Here is a 25850-nt window from a genome sequence, read left to right as displayed (position 1 = left end):
TCCATATTCACATTTCAATAAATCCTCTAAAGTTTCAACGAAGTGCCTGTAAATTCCATGAAATAATGGAAATATTATTCACCAAAATTAAGAGGGGATGTTTCCCCTTGGCGAAGAGCTGGAATGTATTGGGCTCTGGCTGGACTGTAATTATTGGGGTGCTGCGCTGGGGGGGTCACCATCTGGGTCTGGGAGCTGCGAAGCTGTGAGCAGTAGCAGAGGGAAACCAAGACCACTCGGAGCCACTAGACCAATGAACGATGTAGCAGGTGGCCGGTTACACCCTGTGGGCAACAACGTGTCATTCTTCAAAATTTCCAAAGAAAATAATTGGGAGTTCCACGGAACCTAGTAATGGGTAAGTTCTCCACCAGAGGGGAGCCTGAAGTCGAATCTAAAGGGCCCGTAAGCTGTAGGGGTAGATGGACGACCAGGAGGCCAGGGAATGAGGCGGGCAATCCGGGCTTCTGTGACCTTGCGGCCAAGACGCTGCATGTGAAAGTAGTGGCGACGGAGGAAGAGGTGGAACCGGTGCGACCTAATTTTCAAGGGGCGGGTAAGCAGTTGTTCTACGACAGCCCTTTGGCTTTAGACCCCTCTCATGTACCCTTGTGCTGTTTCACAGACCGCATTACTGCCTGCGCCCGGGGCTCCGGCGGGGTGTCCCCTCAGAGGCCACCAGAGCCAGAGCCCCCTCCTTCCCACCAGGCCCGCGCCACCTGCTCTGGCGGCTTGTTGCAGGAGCAGCAGTTTCTCTGACGTGCAGGACTTACTGTTTTCCTTCGACGTCAGCACCGCCGGGCTGAGGAGGAGGAGGTCTGGGCCTGGTCTGCGGCCAGGGGACAGCAGCAGCTCGGCTCACGGGCTGTGCTCCAGCTCAGGGCAGCCGCCCTCCTGTCAAAGCTACTGGCTGATCATGGCACGTGAGGACACGTCCATGGGATACCCAAAACAAAAAACAACAAAAAAAGCTTAATAAAATCAGCATGATAGACATTCCGAGGACGGGTCTGAGGGGCCTTGCCCCCGGGGCGGATCCCTGTGGACCCAGGAGGGGCTGTCTGGCTCCTCAGGGGGACACTGCGATTCTGGCCTCCTGTCTCCCCTCCCCCACCTAAACAGGCCGGGACAAGCAGCAGTGTCCCTCAAAAGGGCTAGTAAGTCACTCCCACATCTATGGGCCAAACCCTGCTTGCAGCCTGTAAGGCCAGTTAACTAAGAATAGTCTGTACATTTTTAAATGGTTGGGGAAAAAAAATCAGAAGAGTATTTTGCGACACATGAAAATCAAAAAATTTGAAATTCAGCATTCATCAGTCAAGTCCTTTCGGAGCCCAGCCACGCTCATTGATTTCGGTGCGACCTACGGTGACTTTCATGGTCCCAGAGCAGAGCTGGGTGGTGTGACAGAGACCGTGTGGCCCACAGAGCTGAAAATGCCATGTGGCCCTTTACAGAAAAAGTTGGCAGGCGCTGCTGTAGGAGCAAGACTGAAGTAGAAGACCGGTGTGTAAGAAGGGGCGAGATTGGGATTCACCCTTGGGGAAGATGAGTTAAAAGGGCAAACGTGGGTTCTGTGTTTTTGTGTCTGGTAATAGGTTTGTCAGAACGCTAGCTATTTTCCTCAAAAGGAAATAAAAAGAGATGGTGGGGATTTATGGGCGTCTCAGGGGGCCCCTCTCTGTGAGGTAACTGGTTTGAAGCGGACACAAGACTGCACTGTTCGTGGGCGGTGTGCCGGCTCACCCTTGGGGCGCACAGAGGCCTGGTGGCTGGGGGAGGGAGTTGGTGATGGAATAAACAGGATGGCAACGGAATGTCCCAGGGGGTGGTGATCGTGGGGGAACCCTTAATCTTCTTCATCACATTTCCTTAAAGGGGGAAGAAATTTCTGCTTAGCTTTCCAAGGAGTTGTATCATACTGAACACGCTTGGTTTCTCGCCCTACTTGTATCCGTTGGAAGCCCTTGACCACAGGGTGCGGTTACCGAGCTTTCAAGAGGAGGTACCCGTTCCATCACTGTGCTCTCTCTCTCTCTCTCTCTCCCTCTCTCTCTCCATGCCTGCCTCATGACTCGCTGAAAGCCAGTGGGCTTCCCTCTGTTTCCTACCCCAAGATGGTAACCACACCCTCCAAAGGCAGTCCGGAAACCTATCTTTCTGCCCCATCCTCTGCCCCCAGTGTGAGACAGGCCGTGTGTGGCTGGTATGGATGTCCCATTTGTGATCTAAGTCCCTCCACAGACAAGTCTCAGGGCGTGCCTCCGTAGAGAGCTAATTCCTCGTTTCATTTTCAGTCTAGTTTTACTTTTAACCCCTGTGCTTTGTGGGATATTAGATCTGAAGAGATCCGGGAGAAGATGGGGGGTTCACATTCGGTGGCCTTCACCACTCGTCACCATGAATTCAGAATGACTGAGAGCATCATGGTATGTTCTGTGTTCGGATTTCTTCAGGAAGATGAAGACAGAGCAGGGACTTGGCTTTTGTTTAGATGTCTGGTATCTTCGTATTGTGTGACCCAGAACTGCCCACTTCTGTCCCACAGCCCATCAGAAGAGCCCCAGATATGCAGAGTGCAGAATGGAGGAAGTAGGTATTTTCCTAACTCACTTCCTTAAATTGCAGGGTTACCCTATCTGAGCCCAGTTTGCCTTACGTCATAAGGACGCTATCCTCCTCACCGTAGACAGACCTTCGTGCATAGTTCTAAGGTTGATGCGGATTCACATGCCTTCATTTATCTTGTACTTCCAAAGTCTTTGTGTGTGTACGTGAGTGTGTGTGTGTGTGTGTGTGTGTGTTTGCATACACTACCCTGGCTTTGCCTCTCCTCTCGTTTTAACTCCTAGTCCTTCCTTTTATTGATCAATCTCAAGAGCAGTGACTTGCACTATGTATACTGGAGCAGTAATTCCCAGCCTGCCCAAAAGATCTAGAATTAGATCTGTGTATATTAAAATTTGGGATAGGATTCAGAAGCTCTACAGGAATTTGATTATTGACCTCATGGGTATATACCATGTACCTATAGGAAATATATGTATATTATCTTATCATATATGAGAGATAGTAGATTCTTTGTCTTTTTTAATCCTGACTGGTATGTGTGTGTATATGTGGACATGTATCAAACACATATACAATGATATATGTATACAATGACACACAGACTATATATATATATAATAAGCATGTATATATGTATAGACACACACACTAAGATATACATATAAAATGAGAAAAAGACTCTAGTATCATTCCTGGATCATAATATGCATTTACTACTACTGTCAATACTGTTCATTGAGAATAGTAAAGAGATATATATTTTTTATTTTTAAAGATTTTAGTTAATTGACAGAGAGAGAGCGAGCCAGAAAGCACAAGTGAGGGGGAACAGCATGGGGAGAAGGGAGCCCGATGTGGGGCTCGATCCCAGGATCCCAGGATCAGGACCTGAGCTGCAGGCAGACTCTTAACTGACTGAGCCACCCAGGTGCTCCAGTAAAGAAAGATTTTTTAAGGGAACATTTTCAATAAAAAAATTTGAGGATAGTATATTTTTATTTTTGTGATTACAAACAGAATAGAAATTGACCTCAAATCTATCACCTTATTGATTTCTAGCTTCAATTATGCATATAATTTAATGGACTAGTCCATGTCTCATCATATGCATTGAATGTTAGGACGATAAAGGACATTAGAGACCATGAGATACAACTTTTTAATTTTACATATGTGCAAACTGAGATGTAGCCTGTTTAATTGGTTCCCAAGATTTTCTGGCTTTTTCCACTTAGACACAGATGCAAAATATTTTGATGAAACCTGGATGTTTAAAAAATATGGATTTCTTTTTTGCCTCTTCAGATTTTTGGAAGAATGTTTTCATTTTTAATTTGCATGTTAGTTTCCATGCATTCAAGCCTCTGTCCTCTTTGACAAGAAGCTACGATGTAAGTAAAAACAAGGCATTCAGAGTTGAAAAAAACTGACTTTGAATATATAATAAACCACTAGAGTGCCTGGAACTGTGGAACTGACACAAGACTTCTAAAGAAAAGTTTTAAGAATGAAAGTTGAGAAGCGTTGTGTGATACTGATGTGAAGGGCAATTTCCTGACGGGTACAGCCATTAAACATTGCAATGGGAATCTATAGTAGGTCATGGAATCTCCTACTACAGGCCTTTGAAAGTAATATTAAAAAAAAAATAGAATGATTGTAAAACGGTATTTCCCAACTCAGGTTATACTGCAGATGGGGAAATTGGAAGTACCCTCTTCCTCTCTCTAGGGATGAAGCACAAATGAAGCTTAGCACCATGTTTAGAGAAATGGACAAATGGTAATGGTATAGCAGTAGATGGTAGTTGGGACACATTAGTGTAAGTCTGGTTCTGTGAGGAAGCAGAAGCAATAAAAAAAACTGTCCCAGTCCAGTATTATTTAAAAATTAAAATACATGATGCCACATAAATAATACATTAAAATCAACCCTGAAGTTTAAAAGTAAAAAAAAAAAAAAAAGTTAATCATTACTTAAGTTACTTAGAGTTAATCATTCATTACTAAGGGTTTTCCCAATGGGGGTTGATTCTTGATACTAACTCACTAGCCTTCCCATCCCCACAATGAAATGTTGCTTGTTAAAATTTGAGAGTGATTTTTCAGCTCTAATGGACTGCTTATGGTCTATTCTGAGCAAGATGTGTTTTGCTTGGCTGGTAACAGGAAAGTGGAAGAAAAGGAGTTCTGTATACCATTTTCAAAATGAATTCAATAGCTCCTTACTTTGTTTCTTTAACTGGTCTGCCAGTCTCATTGTGTGAAGGATCATAATATTAGCACATAAAATATCTTACTGGAATAGATGCTAAAGCAAAACCAAAAGGCCACACTAGCCCAAAATCCATTTCCTTCAGTAAACCTTCTGTAAACAACCATAACTGACCCACTACTTTGAACCATTCGAATGAAATCTCAGAACATTGAATTCCATAAAAAATTAGAAAATACATAAGTTCTTTACCTCCGAATGTGTCAGAAGTTTTCCCCAATTATTTATTTAAAATCTCTGCCTCTAGCAGGCAGCTCTGGATTTGAGTGTTGGCTGGGTTGCTTCCTAGCTGCATATTGGGCTAACACTGCTTGCTCACCTATATGGATAAAATGCGTACCTGCCTCAGGGAACTGTTAGGAAGGTCGATGGAACATGCGGAGGGCGTGTGGCATCGTGCCTGGCACAGGGCGACCACTCGGCCATGCCATGTCGGTGATCATTCCCGCCGGCCTAGGTGACTTTTTCGTGGGGGGGCAGTAAGGGGACTGCGGAGAGCGCGGGCTCTGCAGGGGGGCAGTTCTGGGGCCCAGGTCTGTCCTGCCACCTGCTGTGCGGCGTCCTGAGTGATCTAACCAACCCTGGGAGCCACTGTTTCATTTCCGAAATGAATATACTCTAGCAACATGCAGGTGCCCGGGCTGGCTGAGGAAAGTGCCTGTTGTGCCTCTTTCCTGGCAATCCATTGTGAACAGGCTAACGGTTCCGGTGCATTCCGAGGGCGAGGGCGAGGGCGAGGGCGAGCGCGACGCAGAGCAGAAGGGGTCACGGTAAGTTTCAAAAGAAAAGAAAGTCGTGTTCCCCACCACGGCCAAGAGGAGAGAGAATGGACCCAAACCAAGGCACGCGCGCACAGTGATGCGCCGACCGTGCGGCTGCAAAGGAAGAGTGGGTCTCGAGTCCCTCCCTGTCCATCTATAGTCTTCCCAGGGTGAGCGCGGAGGAATTTTCGGTTAGAGCCTCGTCGTGCCCGGTGACCTTAGACCTCAGGAGCTCCCCGGGGCCCAGCTGGCACGGGCGCCGCTGGAGGGACGCTGGAGCGGCCCCACGGCGGGCAGCGGCCCCGAGGCAAGGCCGGCCGCACGCGCCCCTCGCAGCCTCGCCGGCCCCGAGGCTCCTCCCCGAGCTTCCGGAGCTCTCCCGAGCAGGAGGTCCCCGCCCCCGAACCCCGAGACCCGGAGACCCCGTCGCGCCGGCGCCCCGCCCCCGGCCCGCCCCGCCGGCCGCACCTGCCCGCGCGCACACGCCCCCCGCACGCCGGCCGCCACGCGCGCCGGGCCTCGGGCCGCCCCGCCCGCCCTGCCCCTGCGCCGCCGCCGCCGCCGCCCCACCCCCCACCCCGGCACGCGCCCGCCGCCGCTCCCCCGCACCGCCCTCCTCGCCGCGGGCCGCCTCCGCCGCCGCCCAGCCGCCGGGCCCGCCGGGCGCGGGAGCCGAGCAGAGCCCGCACCGCGGCGCCAGGGTGCGCGGGCCGCCGCCGCCGCGCTCGTTGGCTGCGCTCAGGCTCCGGCGAGCGCTGTCTCCGCCTCCTCTTCCTGCGACCTCCTCCGTCCGCGGCAGCCTCCGCGCGCTCCCCGGGAGCGCCCCTACGCCCCGCCCGCGGCGACCAGGCCTGGGGGACCCGGGGCTCCGCGGCGCCCCGCCCGGCCAGCCCCCCGGCCCGCACATGGTCTGAGCCCCGCGGCCAGAGCTGCGCCCTGACGCGAGGGACCGCGGCGTTCCCGGCCCGGGGCCGCGGGGACCTCCTGGTGCCGACGCTCTCGCAGTATTTTAGGGTGGGGCGGGGAGGGCCCTGGGTTCCGGGGAGTGGGGGTGGGCGGGGAGGAGGGCCCGGGGGGAGCCGGACTCCGCCAGGGAGCCGGGGAGACACTATGGGGAAGGACCAGGAGCTGCTGGAGGCCGCCCGCACTGGAAATGTGGCTCTGGTGGAGAAACTCCTGTCTGGCAGGAAAGGAGGGATCCTGGGCGGCGGATCCGGACCCTTGCCCCTGTCTAATCTGCTAAGGTAAGGACGGCAACCCGCCCCGGGATCGCACGCCGCGTTCTGCATTGTGACACATCCGTCCTCCTCCTCACGGTGACTGCACCTGCTGGCTGCCAGCGATTCATTCTTAAATTAGGCAGGAAAACAGACTGTGTGTGTGGAGAGGAGGCATGAGGCTCCCGGTCGGATTGATGCCTTGGATTCTCTGAGTAATTTGAAAATAGCCTTCCATCAATGCGTCAGTAGCTACTTTTCTCTGAGCTCTGGTGCAGAACTTGTACATGCACAAGTGTTACGGGAGGGAAATCAGTGTTCCACTCGCTTTTCATCAATATTTATTATGTATTTGCCGTGCCAAGCCCGCCCCCCCCCCTTTTTTTTGTTTATCTGAATGAAATTGGTGGAGAAGCTGTTGCGTGCATGCAGTTACCCTGCAAAAAGCCACAGCCTTTGGTTGCTGCTACCTCCTCGCAGAAGGCATTTGCCGTGCTGTGGGTTACGATCCCACGAAATGAAGCGAGCGAACCTTCTGATGAGATGTCACCAGTACAGGGTGTGTGTGAAAACTTGATGAGGCAGCTTGGGCAGCCCTGGCCGTACTTCCAGTTACCTGGACATAGCAGCGTGAAACTTGGTTAGGAGGATGAAGGATGGCAGGTCGGGATTGGGAGAGTGTATATGGAATGTAGTAGAGGCCTTTTCATGTGAAGATGTTGCGGGCGAGACTAATATTGCTTGGATACTCTTTCTAAGATGACATTTAAAAAATGTCAAGGTCTTTATTCAGCAGGCAGTACCTGGGAAATAGCTGGGTTGATTTGCATATTTGAAAAACTGTGAACTTAAAAGTTGAATTGATGGACAAATTATTTTTTTTTTTTTTTTTTTTTTTTTGATGGACAAATTAAATGAGAGGGAAGAAGGCTGAAGAATATCCGTTAGATGCAAGGAAGGCTTTTTAGTTTATGAAATTATGGTTATTCACGTTGACCTGGATATTTTGGGAAGCGTCAGTCATCATTCATATCTTCACCCTGAAACATGTCTAAAGCAACCCAACTGTACTTGGAAAAATTAAAAAAAAAAATCCAGGTGATTTTCTTGGGTTTTAAAAAACTCTTTTTGTGCTACTCTTGACAAGTGTTTAATACAGACTTCTGGATGATAACATTGTGTTCTTTACTCAAGTTCTTATATGTGGTAGTGGCCAGGCAATGCAGCTAATTACCATACTGGCTAATAGGGAAAATGAAAACATCTGTATTACAGTGAAATGAATTTAGTTGGCAAATAGTTGATGGAATTTAAAAAAATCTCATATGTGATCGTCTATCCTTGTTAATAGGGACATTTTATTGGAATGACAATTCACTTCAGATCAGAACATGGGACCTTTTTTTTTAGTTGATCTTAGAGGTGATGACTCTTGTGCGTGCTCTCTTGTTAAGTGATTTTCACTCTGAAATGCAAGTTGGCAGTGTGGACACATTTCAGGTGATAGCGCTAATAAATGCCCTTAGTCACAGGTAATATATATGTATAAAAACAGTTTATCTGGTTATGGTTTAAAGTTGCAGGTAAAATAAATGTGTTTACTAATTCAAGTTGTAAGAATGGTTATGGCTGGAAACCTATATTCTGAAAGAGGTTTCTAAATAATCAGTTCCTTTGGAAAAACACTAAGGAATTCTTTGAGAACAATGAGAACTTCAGTTAATTTTATTGAGATAAAGGGTACTTTAAAAATCCTACCTTTATGATAGAACTTAAAGGTAAATATTTTTTATTTTTTAAAAAGGTTTTATTTATTTATTCATGAGTAACACAGAGAAAGAGAGAGAGAGAGAGACAGAGAGGGAGAGAGGCAGAGACACAGGCAGAGGGAGAAGGAGGCCTTATACAGGGAGCCTGATGTGGGACTCCATCCCGAGTCTCCAGGATCACACCCTGGGCCAAAGGCAGGCACTCAACCGCTGAGCCGCCCAGGCATCCCTGGTAAACATCTTTTTAAAACTTTCTCAGTTGTGCCATTTAAAAAAAGAATAGATGGCAAATTTTAGGAATAAAATTAAGATAAAATTTCAAGATTGTGACCCACAATGTATTTCTTGAATAGGAGGTTTTCCCTTTTGCTGGTTTTTGTCAGAGGTAAGAGTGGTAGCTCTGTAACAGGGATGTGCCTAGAAAACAAAGCTAAAAAAAACATGTGTTCATTAGAGTAGTTTGAACCAAGTTGTAAAAATCAAAATCAAAACCTTAAACTTGAATCTGTCTCATACTGAATAAACAATGTCTTTGAAGACAGTGAGGGTTAAAATTGTATTCCTTCGGTGATCCTTTGCATAAAATGAAATTTCTAAGAAGGCATGTTAATTTAGTTGTAACTTTATTTCACAAATGATTGTCCTCAGAAATTTATTTACAGGATGATGGAAAATGTGGCCCCTTCCACTTTAAACATAATGACATGAAGACATTCTTAAATATTTTGGAATTAATTGCAGAATGGGTTTGGCACTACCTACCCCCTGCCTTTATTACTTGTGTAATTATACTAGGGGCAGATCTGTGCTAAATGCTTATGTATACCATCTCATTTAATTCTTATATCAGCCATTACGTAGCTGAGCCTCAGTTCACAGCTGAAGGACTGAAGAGTCAGAGAGATTAAGGACTTGCCCAAGGTCACTTAATTAGTAATGGTAAAAAAAAGAAAAATTAGTAATGGTAAAGATGTGAAGTTCTGTAATTTAAATTTGCTTTCCCACATCCTAAGTCTTATTCATCAAATCTGATTCACGAAAGTTTTAGATGGCTGAGTCTAATCTGAACTTTTTTTTGCTATGAATAATTTGTTTTTAAAAAAGCTTAATTTTGGGATGCCTGGGTGGCTCAGTGGTTGAGTGGCTGCCTTCAGCTCAGGGTGTGATCCTGGAGTCCCAGGATAGAGTCCCACATTGGGCTCCCTGCATGGAGCCTGCTTCTCCCTCTGCCTGTGTCTCTGCTTCTCTCTCTCTCTCTCTCTCTCTGTGTCTCTCATGAATAAATAAATAAAATCTTTTTAAAAAACTTATTTTTTTCCTAATTACAAAATAAATCTTATGACTGCCCTTTGAGGGATCACTAGATAAGAACTTTTCTGAAGGTGCTTTTGATGACCTACTAAGTGAGCAGTAGCTATATGATGGGGAATCAGGTATGCTTGGGTGACACTGCATAGGTAAGAAAGACCTTGAATAAATATAAAAATCTCTAAGCCTCACTGTCCACTTCTATAAAATGGGAATAGTAATAGCACGTATCATAGAGAGTTGTAAGAATTAAGTGAAATAGAAAGAAATGAATGCAAAGCATTTAGGATATCGGTGTTTCATTAGTGTTATTATTTCTCATGTAGAGTACTTGACTCTATTTTCTAAGATCTTGTTTACTAAAGATTTGTTCCATATTGGACATGGAATAAATTTATTTAGTAAAATTTCCATTAGAATTACAGAATGATTGGGTAATTCTGAGCCTGGGTGGCTCAGAGGTTGAGCGCCAGCCTTTGGCTCAGGGTGTGATCCCGGGGTTCTGGGATTGAGTCCCGCATCGGGCTCCCTGCTTGAAGCCTACTTCTCTCCCTCTGTCTGTGTCTCTGCCTCTTTCGGTGTGTCTCCCATGAATAAACAAATAAATCTTTAAAAAAAATATAGAATGTTTAAATAAAATGGGACCTTTTATTCAACTTCTGACCTAGAGGAATTACTTGTAGCGTTCCTTACCAGTTAGTTGTCTTAGCCCTGTAAAACCCTTAAATAAATAGGTCCATTCTGTTTCTTTTTGACAGCTCTAATTATTAAAAAAAAATTATCCTTTTATTGAGTTGAAATCCCCCTCCCTGTAATTTCCAGCACTTGGTACTAGTTGGCAATGGAGTGTAGGTGAAGTTATGTTTTCATACTTTTCACTATTCTCTTTTTTCCTTCTTTGCATATTCTCAAATTTTGCAATGACTCTCTTAAAGGTGGTGAGCAGAAATGAACAAAATGCACTAAATATCAGTTGACCAGTGTAAATATACTGGGACTTGATACACCGTTGAATTAAAAAAAAAAAAAAACAAAAACAGGTTACAAAATAGCATTTGTACTATGATCCTGGGTTTGGTTGGTTGTTTTTAAGAAAAAGTGATGAAGTCTGGAATGATAACATCAACATGTTGGTCAGCCCCGGTGGCTCAGCAGTTTAGCGCTGCCTTCAGCCCAGGGCGGGATCCCGGAAAGCCGGGATCTAGTCCCACATCAGGCTTCCTGCATGGAGCCTGCTCCTCCCTCTGCCTGTGTCTCTGCCTCTCTCTCTCTCTCCCTCATGAATAAATAAATAAAATCTTAAAATAAAAAAGATAACATCAACATGTTAAAAGTAGTATTCATCTTTGGTAGAATTGTGGGTGATCTTTATTATTATTATTACTATTTTTTTTGTTTACCTACATTTTTCAGTATTCTAAAATGAACATGTATTTTGTAATCAAAATAGCAGCTACTTAAAACATGACACAATGAAATTATTACCTCTTTATTACTGATCTAAGACCTACCTTAATACAGGTCAGTTTTACTGAGGTGGAGAATGACATTGGCTCACATTGAGCAGACACTCAAAGTTTCCAAGTATTTTTTTCAAAGACCTGTGATGCAGTCGTTCCGCTATCATACTTTTTTTTTTTAAGATGTTATTTATTTATTCATGAGAGACACACAGAGAGAGAGAGAGAGAGGCAGAGACACAGGCAGAGGAAGAAGCAGGCTCCATGCAGGGAGCCCGACGTGGGACTGGATTCTGGGACTCCAGGATCAGGCTTGGGGCTGAAGGTGGCGCTAGACTGTTGAGCCACCCAGGCTGCCCCCACCTCATACTTGTAAAAGTGTTGATTGAACTTAAATTATTACTATTACATTTAATCTTCCTTGTTTTAGCCTATATTTATAATCTGTCTAGATATTTTTGACTCTTGGGTCTATCTTCCAGAGTATTAACTTTTCTTTTCTACATCATCTGTAGATTTAATAAGCATATTTTCTATAATTTGAATTTGAGACACGGTGATACATCCCTAAAGAACCCTTCTTTAGCTTCCTATAAATTTAAAAGGAGCAAACTTTATACATGGCATTGGAGTTGCTTAGAAGTCTCATCCAGCCACATCTGATACACCTGTGAGAATATTATGAGGTACTTTATCTGTTGCCCTTCTGAATGCATGCTGTGTCCTGTTTATGGCATTCCTTTGATCTATTTCTGGCATTGAGTCTATAAATTCCACCCAAATCAGGCTACTTTCTTACAGCTTGTTTGCAGTAGTGAAGCACTGATGATACCCTAGTACCAATGCAAATCCCTTTTTCCCGCTTGTACCCAGTTCTTCTGGGTCTGAATACCCAAACTCATCTGAAGTGTCTGTTGTGACTTCTGTCTGTGTGAAATTTCAGTAATCTCCCAGCATCATTTGTTTGTACTTTCTGGTTTGAAGATAATTCTCACTAGGGATGACAGAAGCAAAATACAAGTTGGGAAGAATCAGATTCTTGGCATTGTTAGATGTCATGGGAAATTCTCTTGTGGCCTCAAAGTTTAAGGTTACATTATCTGTTATAGAAGCGAACTTTTTATACCTCTCTTCTTCTTTTGTTTTTTTTTTTTTTTCCCCAGCTTAGTTGAAAGGGACATTAATATTTTCCCAGGTAAATACCTTCCTGTTTTTAGTTATTCCTCTTTCTCATCCAACCCTTTGGTCTTTAAAGAAATCTGAGCTCCTCAGAGTACCCAAATGGAATTACCTCCCTCCTTTCCTCCCTGCATATTATAGGTGAAGTCTCATTTAATTTAACATCTTTCATGAGGCAGCTGCAAAACCTTTTAAGGCCTCTTCCTTTGATACAACCACCTTTTAATCTAAACAAAGAAAAATTGCTATTTGAATGTATATTAAATTATTTCTTTCCTAGAGAGTCTAGGTTAAGAACTATTTATATTTTAACAAAGCAACAAAAAGTTCAAGGTCTCAAATTTACTTGATTTTTCTTAATGACTCAAAGGATTACTTACTATGTAAAGTACATTTAGTAAACTCTTGTTGAATATGAAGAATCTGGTTTCTCACCGCCCCCCCCCCCCCCCATGTGAAAAAGTAAATTGGTAAAAAGTAGAGGAAAATCGTGTCTGGTCACCAAAGACATATGAACCAGAGAGTTCACAAATTTTTCAGATTCAAAATTCAGTTCATCAGGTTTTGGGTACAGGGAGGTAAGAGTTGTCATTCTCACAATTTGGGCAATTGTGGTCACTGGGACTCTGGTAAGGTGCTCACTTTCAGGGAAACTGGTTAAATGGAATAAATCACAAACAGAGCTGTCAAATCGAATGAAAAACGTATCTATAAAAATAGTCAAGTTGCAAGTGGGTTATCTATTTTAGATAGAGATGATGTTGGAAGCGGTGATTGCAGCATTGTGTTCAGGGAGCTGTGCCTGTGTGTGTGGGGGAGCGGTGCCTGCGGGGGTGGGGTGAGCCGTGCCAGCTGCGGGACTTGGTGGGGGGACAACGGGATTTTGCTTCTGGCCTCCTTCCCCACTAAGCTGGGTGTTCTGGCTTCATCTTCAGAGCAGTAAGCCTGACGTGAGGCAGGGAGGTAGGACAGCTGGCCTGCGACTGCTGCTCACCCCGTCACCCTGCCAGTCCTTACTTTGCCTGGTGCCTCGCGCTTCTCAGGGGTTTCCTCCAATGCCCCCAGCAGCCTGCTCACCTGGGGGGGGTGCCCCTGTCCCCTGCAGCCTGCTCACCTGGGGGGGTGCCCCTGTCCCCTGCAGCTGGCTCACCTGGAGGTTTGGGGGGCAGTTTGGTTTCCTCAGTCATATACCAGAATGACTACTTATGGGTTTGATGTTAATTTTGGGAAGTTCTTCCGAGGCGCCTGTTGGAGAACATTCATCCTGAGTGTTTGACTAGAAATGGAAGCTGTCCCTCGAGTCAAGGGTTAGGAGACCACTTTCAGTCGCGGGGCCTGAAGGCATTTGGCATTGCAGGCATCTGAGTGTGCCCGGGCTTAGTGTGAACATATTGCCGCATAGCTTTTGTTAATTAAAATAGCATGAGTTTTGATTTTTCATCATAGAGTAATTTATAAAAAGAAAGCAGGAGTTCACACCAAAGACTCATGTGAGTTCCGCTTCCTTCTCACGTGTGTGGTGACACGATCAGGTGCGCCGTGTGCCAGCCGAGGGCTTGGTGCCCTTGCCCGCGTGACACACATCTAGGAGTTCTTGCTGGAGTCCGGTTGTCTTCCTTTGCGTTGGTGGGACAGAAGTGGGTTCTGCGTGTGGACCACACCTGGGTACCGCGTGAAGTGTGTGTGACGTGTGGGGCCGACCGCAGTACGTGGTCGCAGGGTGAATGAGGTTCTTCTCCAGGCTCCGGAGAGGGCTCGTCTCCGAATGCACGTCTTAGAGTCGGGGCTCCCGTGTTTACCAGCGCGCCCTCACGGAACTGCGGGGAAATGGAGCTCCGCCCTGGTTGTGCTGTCCAGTTCCTTGGGGCTGGGGTGCAGTTGTGAGAGCAGCTTTCCTTAAAGTGGTTAATTACTTCTAGTTAACTGACCTGAGACAGTTGGCGTAGATGCGTCACCATTCTTTGATCAGAATGAATCAAAGCTTGACTACTAGAGGTGGGCATCAGCAGCCACCCGTGCGACTTGCAGCCTGCTTCATACTTCTGTTCCCCACACCACATTTCCTTTTACCCTTCCTGCCCAAATCTCTTCTCCAAAGAAAGCCTTTTCTCCATTTTTGTTACTACAAGTTCACTGTGGCTCTAGTGTTTGTGCCCATTGCCCCCCTCCTAGGGGGAAACTGATTTTGTGTGAGGAGTAGTATCGGGATGGACTGTGTAGTGAGACACAGGTTAAGAACATGTACTGGGTCTTTAAAATGAAGGAGTTACGGAGTTTGCCCTCCTTGTGTCTCGTTACCTGCCCACCCCCGTGTTAATTTCTCCTCTATCATCATGGACTTGGGGCGCTTGTATCTCACCTGACTTTATCCTGTCTCCAAACACTATATATATATTTTTAAAGATTTTATTTGTGTACTCATGAAAGACACACAGAGACAGAGGCAGAGACACAGGCGGAGGGAGAAGCAGGCTCCCTGAGGGGAGCCCGATGTGGGATCCATCCCCAGAATCTGGGATCATGACCTGAGCCAAAGGCAGATGCTTGACCACTGATCCACCTAGAGGCCCCTCCAAATACTATTTGTGGGAGTTGAAGTATGATTGATTGGGAGAGGCTTTTAGCAAGGAAAACTATTGTACTATTTTCATTTAAAGAGGAAACAAAACTTTAGGCACAAATAGTAACACTTTGGAGCTCTTGTTAGCAGAGCTGATGGAATGAATTTTGCCAGATTTCCAAGAGAGGTTGGTTAAAGGTGGTCATTTATTCTTCCTTATTATAAGGTTGATGCTGTAGAAAGAGAAAGGCACTTGACTGAAGACATGAGAAATGGGATAGCATAGGGCTGGTACTGGGAAAGCGTTTTCTTTCTTTCTTTCTTTTTTAAAGATTTTATTTATTTATTCATGACACACACACACACACACACACACACACACACACACACAGAGGCAGAGACATAGGCAGAGGGAAGCAGGCTCCATGCAGGGAGCCTGACGTTGGACTCAATCCTGGGTCTCCGGGATCACACCCTGGGCTGAAGACAGCGCTAAACTGCTGAGCCACCAGGGCTTCCCGCGTTTTCTTTTTGCTATTTATTTAGTCTCTACAACTTTTTATTGATATCTATTATATTAACACACATCTTACATATCAGCTTGTGGTGTATGTTGTTTGCCTATTTCCAGAAGGTATTCTTTAGATGTACGTATTTATTATATAATCACAGGTGACAAGGCTATGGAATAGAATTATATAAGAGGTTTGACAACTAATGTGGTTTGAGAATCAAATTCTTTTAAACACATTTTCCTGTTATTTAAGACTTCAGTATCTAGGTTATTCCACAACTGTATGTTGCACTGTACAGGGAAGGTGTTTGAAGTTGTGACCCCTGGATCTCAATTTCATTCTTCCACATTAAAGTTTTCTTTTTTCTTTTTGCCCAAATTACTGTTTAGCCACTTTGAGTCCTTAGTGGGTACCTCTCATTACTAATCTGTATTTTGCATGTTTTATGTATCCTAAAAATATAGTAAATATAGCATCTTAATTTTTGGCTGTTCTATAAAAAACTGCTATATTTACTTATGGAATTATCCCTGTTTTGTATAGCTATTTTACTGTTAGTGTGGGACATGAGAGTGAGTGGGAATGTTTGGGAGAAGCAGTAGGAATTATGCAGAGACATTCCTTGGCATGGTGAATGCCAGCAGCAGGTATCTTGGGACAGAGTTGCTTCCTGTTTATTTGCTCTGTTTATTTATTTGCTCTCCAGAGTGATCTGTCATTCTGAAGTCTGATAGAAGCTTTGAAGACATAGTCAGAGAAGGTGAAGAATTATGAGTAATGGTTAAAGTATTCGTACAATTTTTTTTCAGTAGTATGTTTTACGCTATCTATTAGGGTATATTTAGAGCAAGTCTTATTAATCAATAAACCAAGTCCTTTCCAACTAACCAGCAAGTCAGTCAGGATTTCAGAGGGAGCTGATAACAAAAGAGTGATCTCTCATTATTTTCACAAATATTTATCAAGTGCCTCGTGGATTCCAGAATTGAGCGAGATCATCTCTGCCTGACCCCAAGTATCTGTAGAATAATGGAACAGTTATGTCTACACAGAGTTAAAGTATAGGGTGGTGTTTGCTGTAATGGAAGCACCAAGCAATGCGTCAAGAATGCAAAGAGCAAGAAGGAGGCTCACTTAATTCTCTCTGGGAGGAGTCATCAAGGGACACTTGAGAGAAGAGGTGATTCATGAATCTTGTTGAATGAATGGGAGTTTGCCAGACTGAGTCTTTTTAAAAAATATTTTATCTATTCATTTGGTGGGGGGGGTGGAGAGAGCGCAAATAGGGGGAGCGGGACAAGCAGACCACCTCACTGAGCTGAGAACCCAAGGTGGGCTCAGTCCCAGGACTTGGAGATGATGACCTGAATTGAAGGCAGACGCTTAACCATTGGAGCCACCTGCCAGGCTGAGTTTCAGAGGGGAGGGCTTTTCTGGAGACGGAATAATGTATTCAATAATGGTATGTGAAAATATAGGATATAATTTGGAGTATTGTAAGTAGTTTGGTATAGAGTGTGGGTAAGAAGCTAAGTCTGGAGATTGAAGGATTTGTGTGCTGCCCTAAGGAGTTTTAACTTAATCCTGAAGGGCATGGTGATCCATTGACTTTTTTTTCCCCTTTGGTAAATGACTTATTTATTTGTGATGATAACATGACTCTGTTTCAAATAATTAGGTAAAAGATGAAAAAAAAATCACCCCTAATGCTATTGCTAAGACCCATTTGTTCCTATGTTTGGTAATAGTTGTTACTAGATAAAGCATACATTTTGAATCCTGAATTTTCCACTTAATAGTATATCATAAACAGAGTTATGTTTTATTACAGAGTCTTCATAATCATATTTTTAATGGCATCATTAAAATATCCCATTTAGAGGAGCCTAAGTGGCTCAGTTGGTTAAAGCATCTGCCTTCGGCTCAGGTTATGATCGCAGGGTCCTGGGATGGAAGCCCCACCTTGGGCTCCCTGCTCAGCAGGAAGTCTGTTTGTCCCTCTCCCTCTGCCCCCACCCCTGTGCTCTCTCACTTTCTCACTCTGCTCTCTCTCCCTCTCTCTCAAATAATAAAATCTTAAAAAAAATCCCATTTAATGCAGAATTTTCATAGACCTCCTATTTCAGAACCAACCCTATGGTTGTTTGTTAAACATGGAAATTTCCTGGTCTCCCCTTGGACCTATTGGGTTAGAATTTCTGAGTAAAAATTTTGGGAATCTGCATTTCATAAGCTTCCCTAGGTAATTGTTATGTATGCTAAAGTGTGAGAACCACTGATCTGGTGTACATACCTTCACTTAAATATTCTTTTAATCTAGATACTTGGATGTTTATTTATTAAAATTATTAATAATTTATTATTATAAGTAGTAAAGTAGTGTTAGGATGAACATTATCATACAAACCACCTTTTTCATAAATTACATTCCTAGGATATATTTCTGGAAGTGGAATTGCTAGTGTTATTAGTGTCCCAAACATTATACTCCTCACTTTATGTGCTTTATATCCAGTCTTCATAACAATCCTGAAAGGTATTTATTATTAGCCCCTTATTTACACGTGGGGTAAAAGAGTAGAAGAATTGACTACCTTGCCCAAAGTTACAAAGCTAGTAAGGGACAGAATCAAGATTAAAATTCAGGCCTTTCGGATCCCCAAATATCTTGTTATTGTGCCATATTGCTTCTTGTTCCATGGAGATCAGTGTTTATCCTGGGTTAAAATAATAAGAATACCAATGTGTTTCCAGTATGTAAATAGAAGTTACATTTTCTACAAAATCACATAGTAATGTATATTTCAGTTCCTACATAATTTTCAGTTATTTCTGTTTGTGCTCATCATATAGTCTCACATTATAGGCAGCATTTTGTTTACATTTGTTTCTTGCTAGCACATGAGTGATAAACTGGACTTTTTTTTTTTAAGATTTTATTTATTTATTCATGAGACACCAAGAGAGAGAGGCAGAGACATGGGCAGAGGGAGAAGCAGGCTCCATGCAGGGAGCCCGATGTGGGACTTGGTCCTGGGACCCTGGGGTCACACCCTGAGCTGAAGGCAGATGCTCAACCACTGAGCCACCTGGGCATCCCTGGATAAAATAGCTTAGGATGTTAAAATAGCTTAGGATGTTTTAGAGTATTTCTTGTCAGTCATCATTTTTACATCAAGACAGGGTGGAACTGGTAGGGTGGAACTGGTTTATCCAGAATTTCTTGGGTGCTTAATGGTATTTAACTCCTGTTGTCTTCAAAGATAGTTTAGTAACTTCGCCATACATGCCAGGTCTTCATTTCTTCCCTCTTCTGCAAAGGAGGAAAATACAATATTTACTATAGTTTTCATTTAATTTCGTTCAACTTTTGATTCATCTGTTCAAGCCAATAAATCTGAGCTCTTAGTTTTAACTGAGTTCATTATTAACTTGAGGATCTCATCAGATCTAGTGTTAGGCTTCACAGAAGAGCCAGGCAACCAGGCAGTTTGTCCTTAGGACCTCCTCATTCCGTTTTTGTTCTCCTCTGTCCCTTTGCTAAAAGCCTTTGTTCCTTTCTTGTTCTGAGACATTTTTTTTGTCTCTCTCTCTCTTTTTTTAACCTGAAACTCAGAATTCTCATTCAGTTTTATCCTGTAAAGTTTCCTAAATTGCGTCTTACTTCCTCGTGCCATAGCTCTCTATTTTCAGGAACAGTAACTAGCGCGGCAGGAGGAAGCCACACAGTGTAATGGAAATAGTTAGAGTCTTGAGTTTGAACGAAAACTTGGCCATTGAACAGATCTTTGGCCCATGGCAAGTTATTTAATTTCTCTGGACTTCAGTCCCCTGATTTAGAAGTGAAAATGGATGATATGCTCTATGTTGTGGAGTTGTAAGGATTAAAGGGAATTTGTATAAAATACTAGCACAGGGCCTGTCCCATAGGAGGGACTCAAAATGTGTGTTTTTGTTTCTGTTGTTAATACTGAGACATTATGGCTGTGCAAGGAATAATTGTAGGAATCTCACGAGTATCCTTATTTAGTGTGAACTATGGGATATTTGCATTTTAATAGGTAACTTCTTTAGGTACATTGTCTTTAAGTTAAATCTTTAGTCGTGTAGGCACCAAGAAAGGCAGCTGGGGTAATGTATTTGCCCACTCTTCCCCTGATCCCAGAGACAGTGATTACTTTTTTCTGCCTACTTTTAGGAGTAGTACTGGTCACCAGGTATTTAGCATTGAGTTTGTTATCTTCTACGTTTCTCACAAAGCTAGTCTGAGTGGAAAGAGATTGTGTTCTGCTGCAGTTTTGCATGCTGTGCTGTAATCCAGGTTAATGGTTTCCTAATACGCTAATCATTGATATTTTCTTTATCCTGCTTTTAAAAACATTATTACCTAACAAATATTTTGAGGATATATATTATATATTCAGCATGGTGATGGTGCTTTGGAGTGTAGAAAATAGATTCTCCCCTTTAGGCAATTTACAGAAGTTACACATGTGAGATGGTAGCTAACTAATTTCATAGAGTCTAGTTGCTAATTTCATGGGGTATAAAAGCTCACAAATTCAGCTTTTTCTTTTGGTCAGTCCGGGATCAATGTTTGACTCCCATTTTCCTTTTATATATCAATATATGACCTGAATCTGACCATGGGTCAGGTGTAAGTAATTCTTTAATGGTGGGAACTAGAACTTTTTTTTTTTTTAAATAATTTTGATTTTGAAATAATCACATACTTGTGGAAAAACCAGAAGTTTAGTTCAGATAAAATTTTTTTTTCTTTGAACCATGTGACAGTAAGCTGCCAACCTGATGCCCTATCACCTCAGGATACTTTAATTTGTATGTCTTAAAAAAAGGATATTTCCCTAAACAGCCACAATACAGCTACTGAAATCAGGAAGTTAGTCTTGCTACATTACCACCATTAGATCCCATTCAGGTTTTGGCCATTGTCCCAATAATGTGGTTCATTGGAATCCAGTTCAAAATTCAACACATTTTGATTGATTTGATTGAAAATCAACACACTTGATTTTCAACACCTCCTTAATGTCCTTCCGTGTGGGAGTGTTTCTCAGTCTTTCCTTGACTTTTAGGATCTTGATACTTTTTGAAGACGACAGGCTAGTTATTTTGCAAAGTGTCCCTCAATTTGGGTTTGTCTAGTGTTTTCTTATGATTCACATTGTGCTTGTCTTTGGCAGGAATATCACAGAAGGATGCTGTGGGATGCTGTGTTCTTTTTGTTGCATCCTATCAAGTGCATGTGATTTTGGTTTGTTTTCTTTTGCTCATAATGTTCACTTTAATCACTTGTTTCTGATGGTGTGCGTCAGGCTTCTATATAGACCATTATTCCAAAGGGAAAACCCTTTGTAAAAGCTGTTTTGTTGGGAGGTGTATTTAAATTATCTGACTATCCTATTCTTCATCAAACTTTATTTAAATAAGTGTGGACTCATGGTTTGCTATTTTATTGGGTAGGTTTTAGTGTATTACTGTCATTATTAGTTTTTATTGTTTAAATCATCCCAGACCTAGCCAGTATAAATCCTTTAGGGCTGGTTTTTCTGAGTCATTCTTTGAGTATTTCCTTGATTTTTGGCATCATAAGATGTTCTAGGACTCATCTTTCTTTGCCTCAGTTCTGGATCAGCCATTTCTCTGGGAAGCCCTAGTTCCTTTTATTGGAAAATAGTAAGTTAAGATGCTAGGATTTAGATACTAAGTATGGTCATTAGTGGGGAAAAAATATTCACATACAGAAGTACACACGTTTACATCTATACGTACCTATATTTATTGAAAATTATGGGCTTCCAGTGACATATGTAACTCTAGTCCAGCCTCACAGGCAGGATTCGTTTTGGTTTCTTCCTTCCTAGATTGGTAACTTCTTGCTCCAGTTGTGAAAAACGTGGCTTCTGGTCTCTTTGGTACATAGATGTATTTGGTAAGTTCCCCAGTATACGTAACCAGTCTTCCCTGTGCTGCCATTCGGTGCCCTGAGGCTGAGTCTTTGTGACCCAGCTCAGGCTCTGACACCCACCTTGGCCTGATCTCCACTGATACCCTCTTGCAGTTTATAGTCTCTGACTCTCTATGCCAGTCCAAATCTACTGAGGGAGACCCTTCTTACCCTGCTTGGCATCTAATCCCGCAAACTGGCTCACCCTTGCATGTGATTCCCTCTTCACTGTGTTTGGACTCTTGACATTCTGTGTCTGGATGTGCTCGTCTGCCATTACCTTGTGGATACCCTTTACACCCTCTCACATCGTTCAGCCCTCTATCGGGACGCCCTTTCCATCTTGCTGGCTCTGACACCCCATTCTCTGCTGCCCCCAGTAGGACTGTCTCTTCCCTGGGCTTGGGCTCCCAACGACTTTACTGCAGGCCCCTGCAGCCTCCCTCTTGCCTCTGGTGTGGATGATCATTTCTCCCTGCCCTTTTTAAAATTGTTTAAAATTTATTTATTCATTCATGAAGAGAGAGAGTGAGAGAGAGAGAGAGAGAGAGAGAGAGGCAGAGACACAGGCACGAGGGAGAAGCAGGCTCCATGCCGGGAGCCTGATGTGGGACCCGATCCCAGGTCTCCAGGATCACACCCTGGGCCAAAGGCAGGCACCAAACCGCTGAGCCACCCTGGGATCCCTCTCCCTGTCCTTCTTAATGGCTTTACAGACTGAATTGTTCAGGAAGAGAGGGAAAATATGAGGAAGGAAAAGAGGAAAGAGAGTGGAAGAGGAAGTGGAAGAAGAGAGTAACCTAATGCTCTTTTTTTTATCTGTGATGATGATGATGATGATAAAAAAAATCTCAGCAATACCTATGTCCTTGTGTTGGAAGAAAATTGAGTTTTGGGCAATTAAGAATTCTAGCTAAGGTGGAAATCATCACCAAAGCCTGTGTACTGTGTGGCAGTTCTTCTGGTCTCTATTTCTTCCTGTGTTTTGGAGGAGAGATGATGATAGTTTGATAGATTGGTCAGCACTTTGCATTTTTAAATGAGCTTTTTCTTTCGTGTATATTGTTATGGATAGGTAGTAGGCCTGCAGATTGAGAGAGAGAAAAATCTTTATATATTTTTTGCTCTGTTTAGCTGAAAGTATCATAATTGTCCTCGAAGTGCATTCTCAAGAATTTTAGTAAGATGATGATAATGCAGAAAGAAAAAGAGTTATATAAAAGCACTGAGATAAGAACTGTCATTCACCAAAGAAGTTGAGTTTGCAGAATTTGATAGAAATAAGGATTTCAGCAAGTAGGTCTTTCTTGTTATATGATAGTCCCACTGTTATTTTAGGATGTCATAAAAACATAAGAAATTGACCAACTGTATTTTAAAATGTGGTAAATCTGCACAGGTCTTGTAAAATGGTTGTTGCTCCAAATGAACCAGGGCAATAAGTAGTTCATACTGGGGATTTCCCAGACTGTGAATTACTGCCAAGAATCCATGATTGCTAGAAGTAAGTTGGAGCAAAGAAATTTCCAGGTAGCTTGTTAATAGGCATTTGATATGGTTGACTGATACCCTCCTTATTTGCAAAAAGTCAAAAAAAATAGTTTGGGAACATTGCAGAATAATTCCTTGCAGTTATATTCTATACTGTACTATACCATTCGGTCTCTCATGTGAAATTCAAGAGAAAATAAGCAGCAGGCAGTATTATCAGCTGCTCCTGTCCTTTTCTAGGTCTGGAAAGATGAACTCAGTGGAATGATGATCAGAATTTTGGTTTTACTACCTAAGAAGGAAGCCTGGATTTAAATAACATACTTAATGTGCAAGATAACATCTGAGAATCTGAAGAGATGATGTTTCTTACTGTTCTTTTTTCCCCACCTTCTTAACTTTTTTTTTCCACCCTCTTAACCTCTTCTCATCATTGGCAGCACCTCTAATAACCTGTGACATTTTCACAGTATTTCTTTTGGTCTCTTGGCTTTCTATTTTTAAGAAATCCTTGGGTTTACGCTTTGAGGTTTGTGACATTCGTTGGGAGAACAATGAGGATCTGTCCTTCCCGTTCCTATTCCTTCAGTCCTTTCAAAACTCTTGAATTGGCAGATACTACTTTCTCAGCAGTGTAATCCATGTGTTGTTTCTGTGCAGGAAAGGAGTTGAAGAAAGGAGTGGTGGAAGATCCTTGTTGGATGTGACCTTTCTCTGAAGTCTTGCTTGCTTACTCTTTACATGGAAGTGGGGGTTTTATAGGACTAGACACATTCTCTCTCTCTCTCTCTCTTAAGGAAAAGTTGAACTGCCAGGAATTGGAAAGACCAGAAGTCAAGGTGGCAGGGATCCAGGGGGACAGGGTCATGTAGCATAAATTGGAGCTGTTGCATCTCTTTGGGCTTAACCTCATGATTGGGGGGAATGGGAACAAAATCTCAGAAAAGGGGCATATGGAGAATATTTTATTACCCTATTTTGTGGACTTCTTGAGAGAATACACCCCAACCAGACGTTTGTTTCTTCAATTTGCCTTGCTTACTTCTTCTCTGTCCTGCTTCCCATACTTCTTCAAAGAGCCAGAATACTCTGTGATGCCACTGGGCACCTTATCCAGGGTGACAGTGGCGTTGGTAGCAATGTTACAACTGCCAGGGAGTTTCCAGTAATAAAGTCACTCAAGATGAATCCCTGTACTCTTATTTTCCCTGGCTATTGGCTTTGGGCATTGTCCAGACTCCTACCATTACATTAAAAAAAAAAATTACAGGGCAGCCTGGGTGGCTCAGTGGTTTAGCGCTGCCTTCGGCCCAGGACGTGATCCTGGAGACCCGGGATCGAGTCCCATGTTGGGCTCCCTGCATGGAGCCTGCTTCTCCCTCTGCCTGTGTCTCTGCCTCTCTCTCATGAATAAATAAATAAAATATTTTTAAAAAATAAATAAAAATACATATTTATTTTAGATTAGTGAGGATCCCATTTAGAAGACCTTTGGTTACCATTTTGCAACAGAGTAGATAGGCCTATAGGATCAGAATTATCCTTATTGACCTATAGGACATAAGGGGTACATGTGGAGGGGAAAAGGTAGATGTCTGGAGCACTTAGTGACGGTCAGTACAGCACTAGCAGAAGGATGGTTACTGATGCTCATCACCATCTCCATCACCACCATCACCACCATCACCATCACCATCACCATCTCCATCACCATTACCATCATCACCACTATCATCACAACCATCACCACCATCATCACCACTATCACCATCATCTCCATCTCCATCACCTTCACCATCACCACCATCACCATCATTCCCTTGGAATGGCTCCACACTTAACAATATTCATTTATCCCTCTATACCTAAAACAGTGCAATGCAATAATGCTTCATTCAGTAACACACCCAGAGTACTTCCATATGATGTCAAGGTTCATAAAGCCATGCTTGAATTGATAGATAACAGGCATAAAATAATAAAGGCAGCTGTACTGAGTCAGGAAAAAAAAAAAAAAAAAAAGACCCTTGGTTACCCTTAGTTGACTGTGGACCCTGATCACAATTGAGAGTATTAACCTAGAGTTACAAGCATATATAGATTCAGAGGAAGTCTAAAATTTTCCTGTTTCCTCTCTAGTTAGCATTTCTAGGTTCCCTCTCTCTTTTCTCTCTGCTTTCCTTCCTTAATAGTTCAGCTCTTCTCTTCAGGGACTAGGCTGTGGCAGCTCTCACTGTAAAGTTTGTAGCCAGAGAACCAGAAAATGTTCTGTGACAAAAGAGGAATAGAAAGGTTAGGAGACAAAGAAAAGACACTAAGAGAGAAAGACATGGTTTGACCATGGTTTTCTCAAGGCGATTTGTGTGGCTAACTGAGGTAAAGTAACTATGAGGCCAGGTGTCTGTTTTGGAAATGTTTATGGGAACTTTACCCTGGATAAATGGTCACAGCCTAGAAGATAAGGGTGACACGTAGCCCCAGGGCTCAAGGGGCTCTACCTTTGGCTTCTAGAGCTTGGTACCTTGGTTGGACTTGTGCTTTTACTATACAACTTAGAAACATTATTTCTAAGCATCCACGAATGTGAATCTTAATTCTTTACATTCCATATTTATATACCATACATTTTGCTAATATTCCAAGAGCTTCCTGTTCTTTTTGCAAATAATGTGCTCATTTTGGCCGTTTTCCAAATATGACAGTTGGTGGACATGCTTCAGTAGAGAAAAGGAAATTTTCCCTGCTTATCTACTCTCTGCCGTCTGCCCAAGATAGTG

At 43.1% G+C, this 25850-nt stretch overlaps 1 protein-coding gene across 15 annotated transcripts in view; it reads left to right on the top strand.

The window, feature by feature from the left end:
• Positions 1-6661: 6661 nt before the first annotated feature.
• Positions 6662-25850, top strand: part of ANKS1B (ankyrin repeat and sterile alpha motif domain containing 1B) — a 1043873-nt gene continuing 1024684 nt past the window's right edge. For 7 of the 15 annotated variants that reach the window (XM_072773230.1, XM_072773229.1, XM_072773228.1 and 4 more), the window contains exon 1: positions 6663-6850. In XM_072773230.1, coding sequence (XP_072629331.1) covers positions 6717-6850 — 134 coding nt within the window. In that variant the 5' untranslated portion in view covers positions 6663-6716. Of the gene's footprint in view, positions 6851-25850 lie in introns of all 15 variants that reach the window. The other 8 variants (XM_072773226.1, XM_072773223.1, XM_072773218.1 and 5 more) reach the window with 2 other exon arrangements.

Source organism: Canis lupus, chromosome 13 (assembly GCF_048164855.1).
Source record: "Canis lupus baileyi chromosome 13, mCanLup2.hap1, whole genome shotgun sequence".
Taxonomy (NCBI): Eukaryota; Metazoa; Chordata; class Mammalia; order Carnivora; family Canidae; genus Canis; species Canis lupus.
Note: the sequence above shows the minus strand (reverse complement) of the source record. Positions and strands in the feature narration are given on the sequence as shown.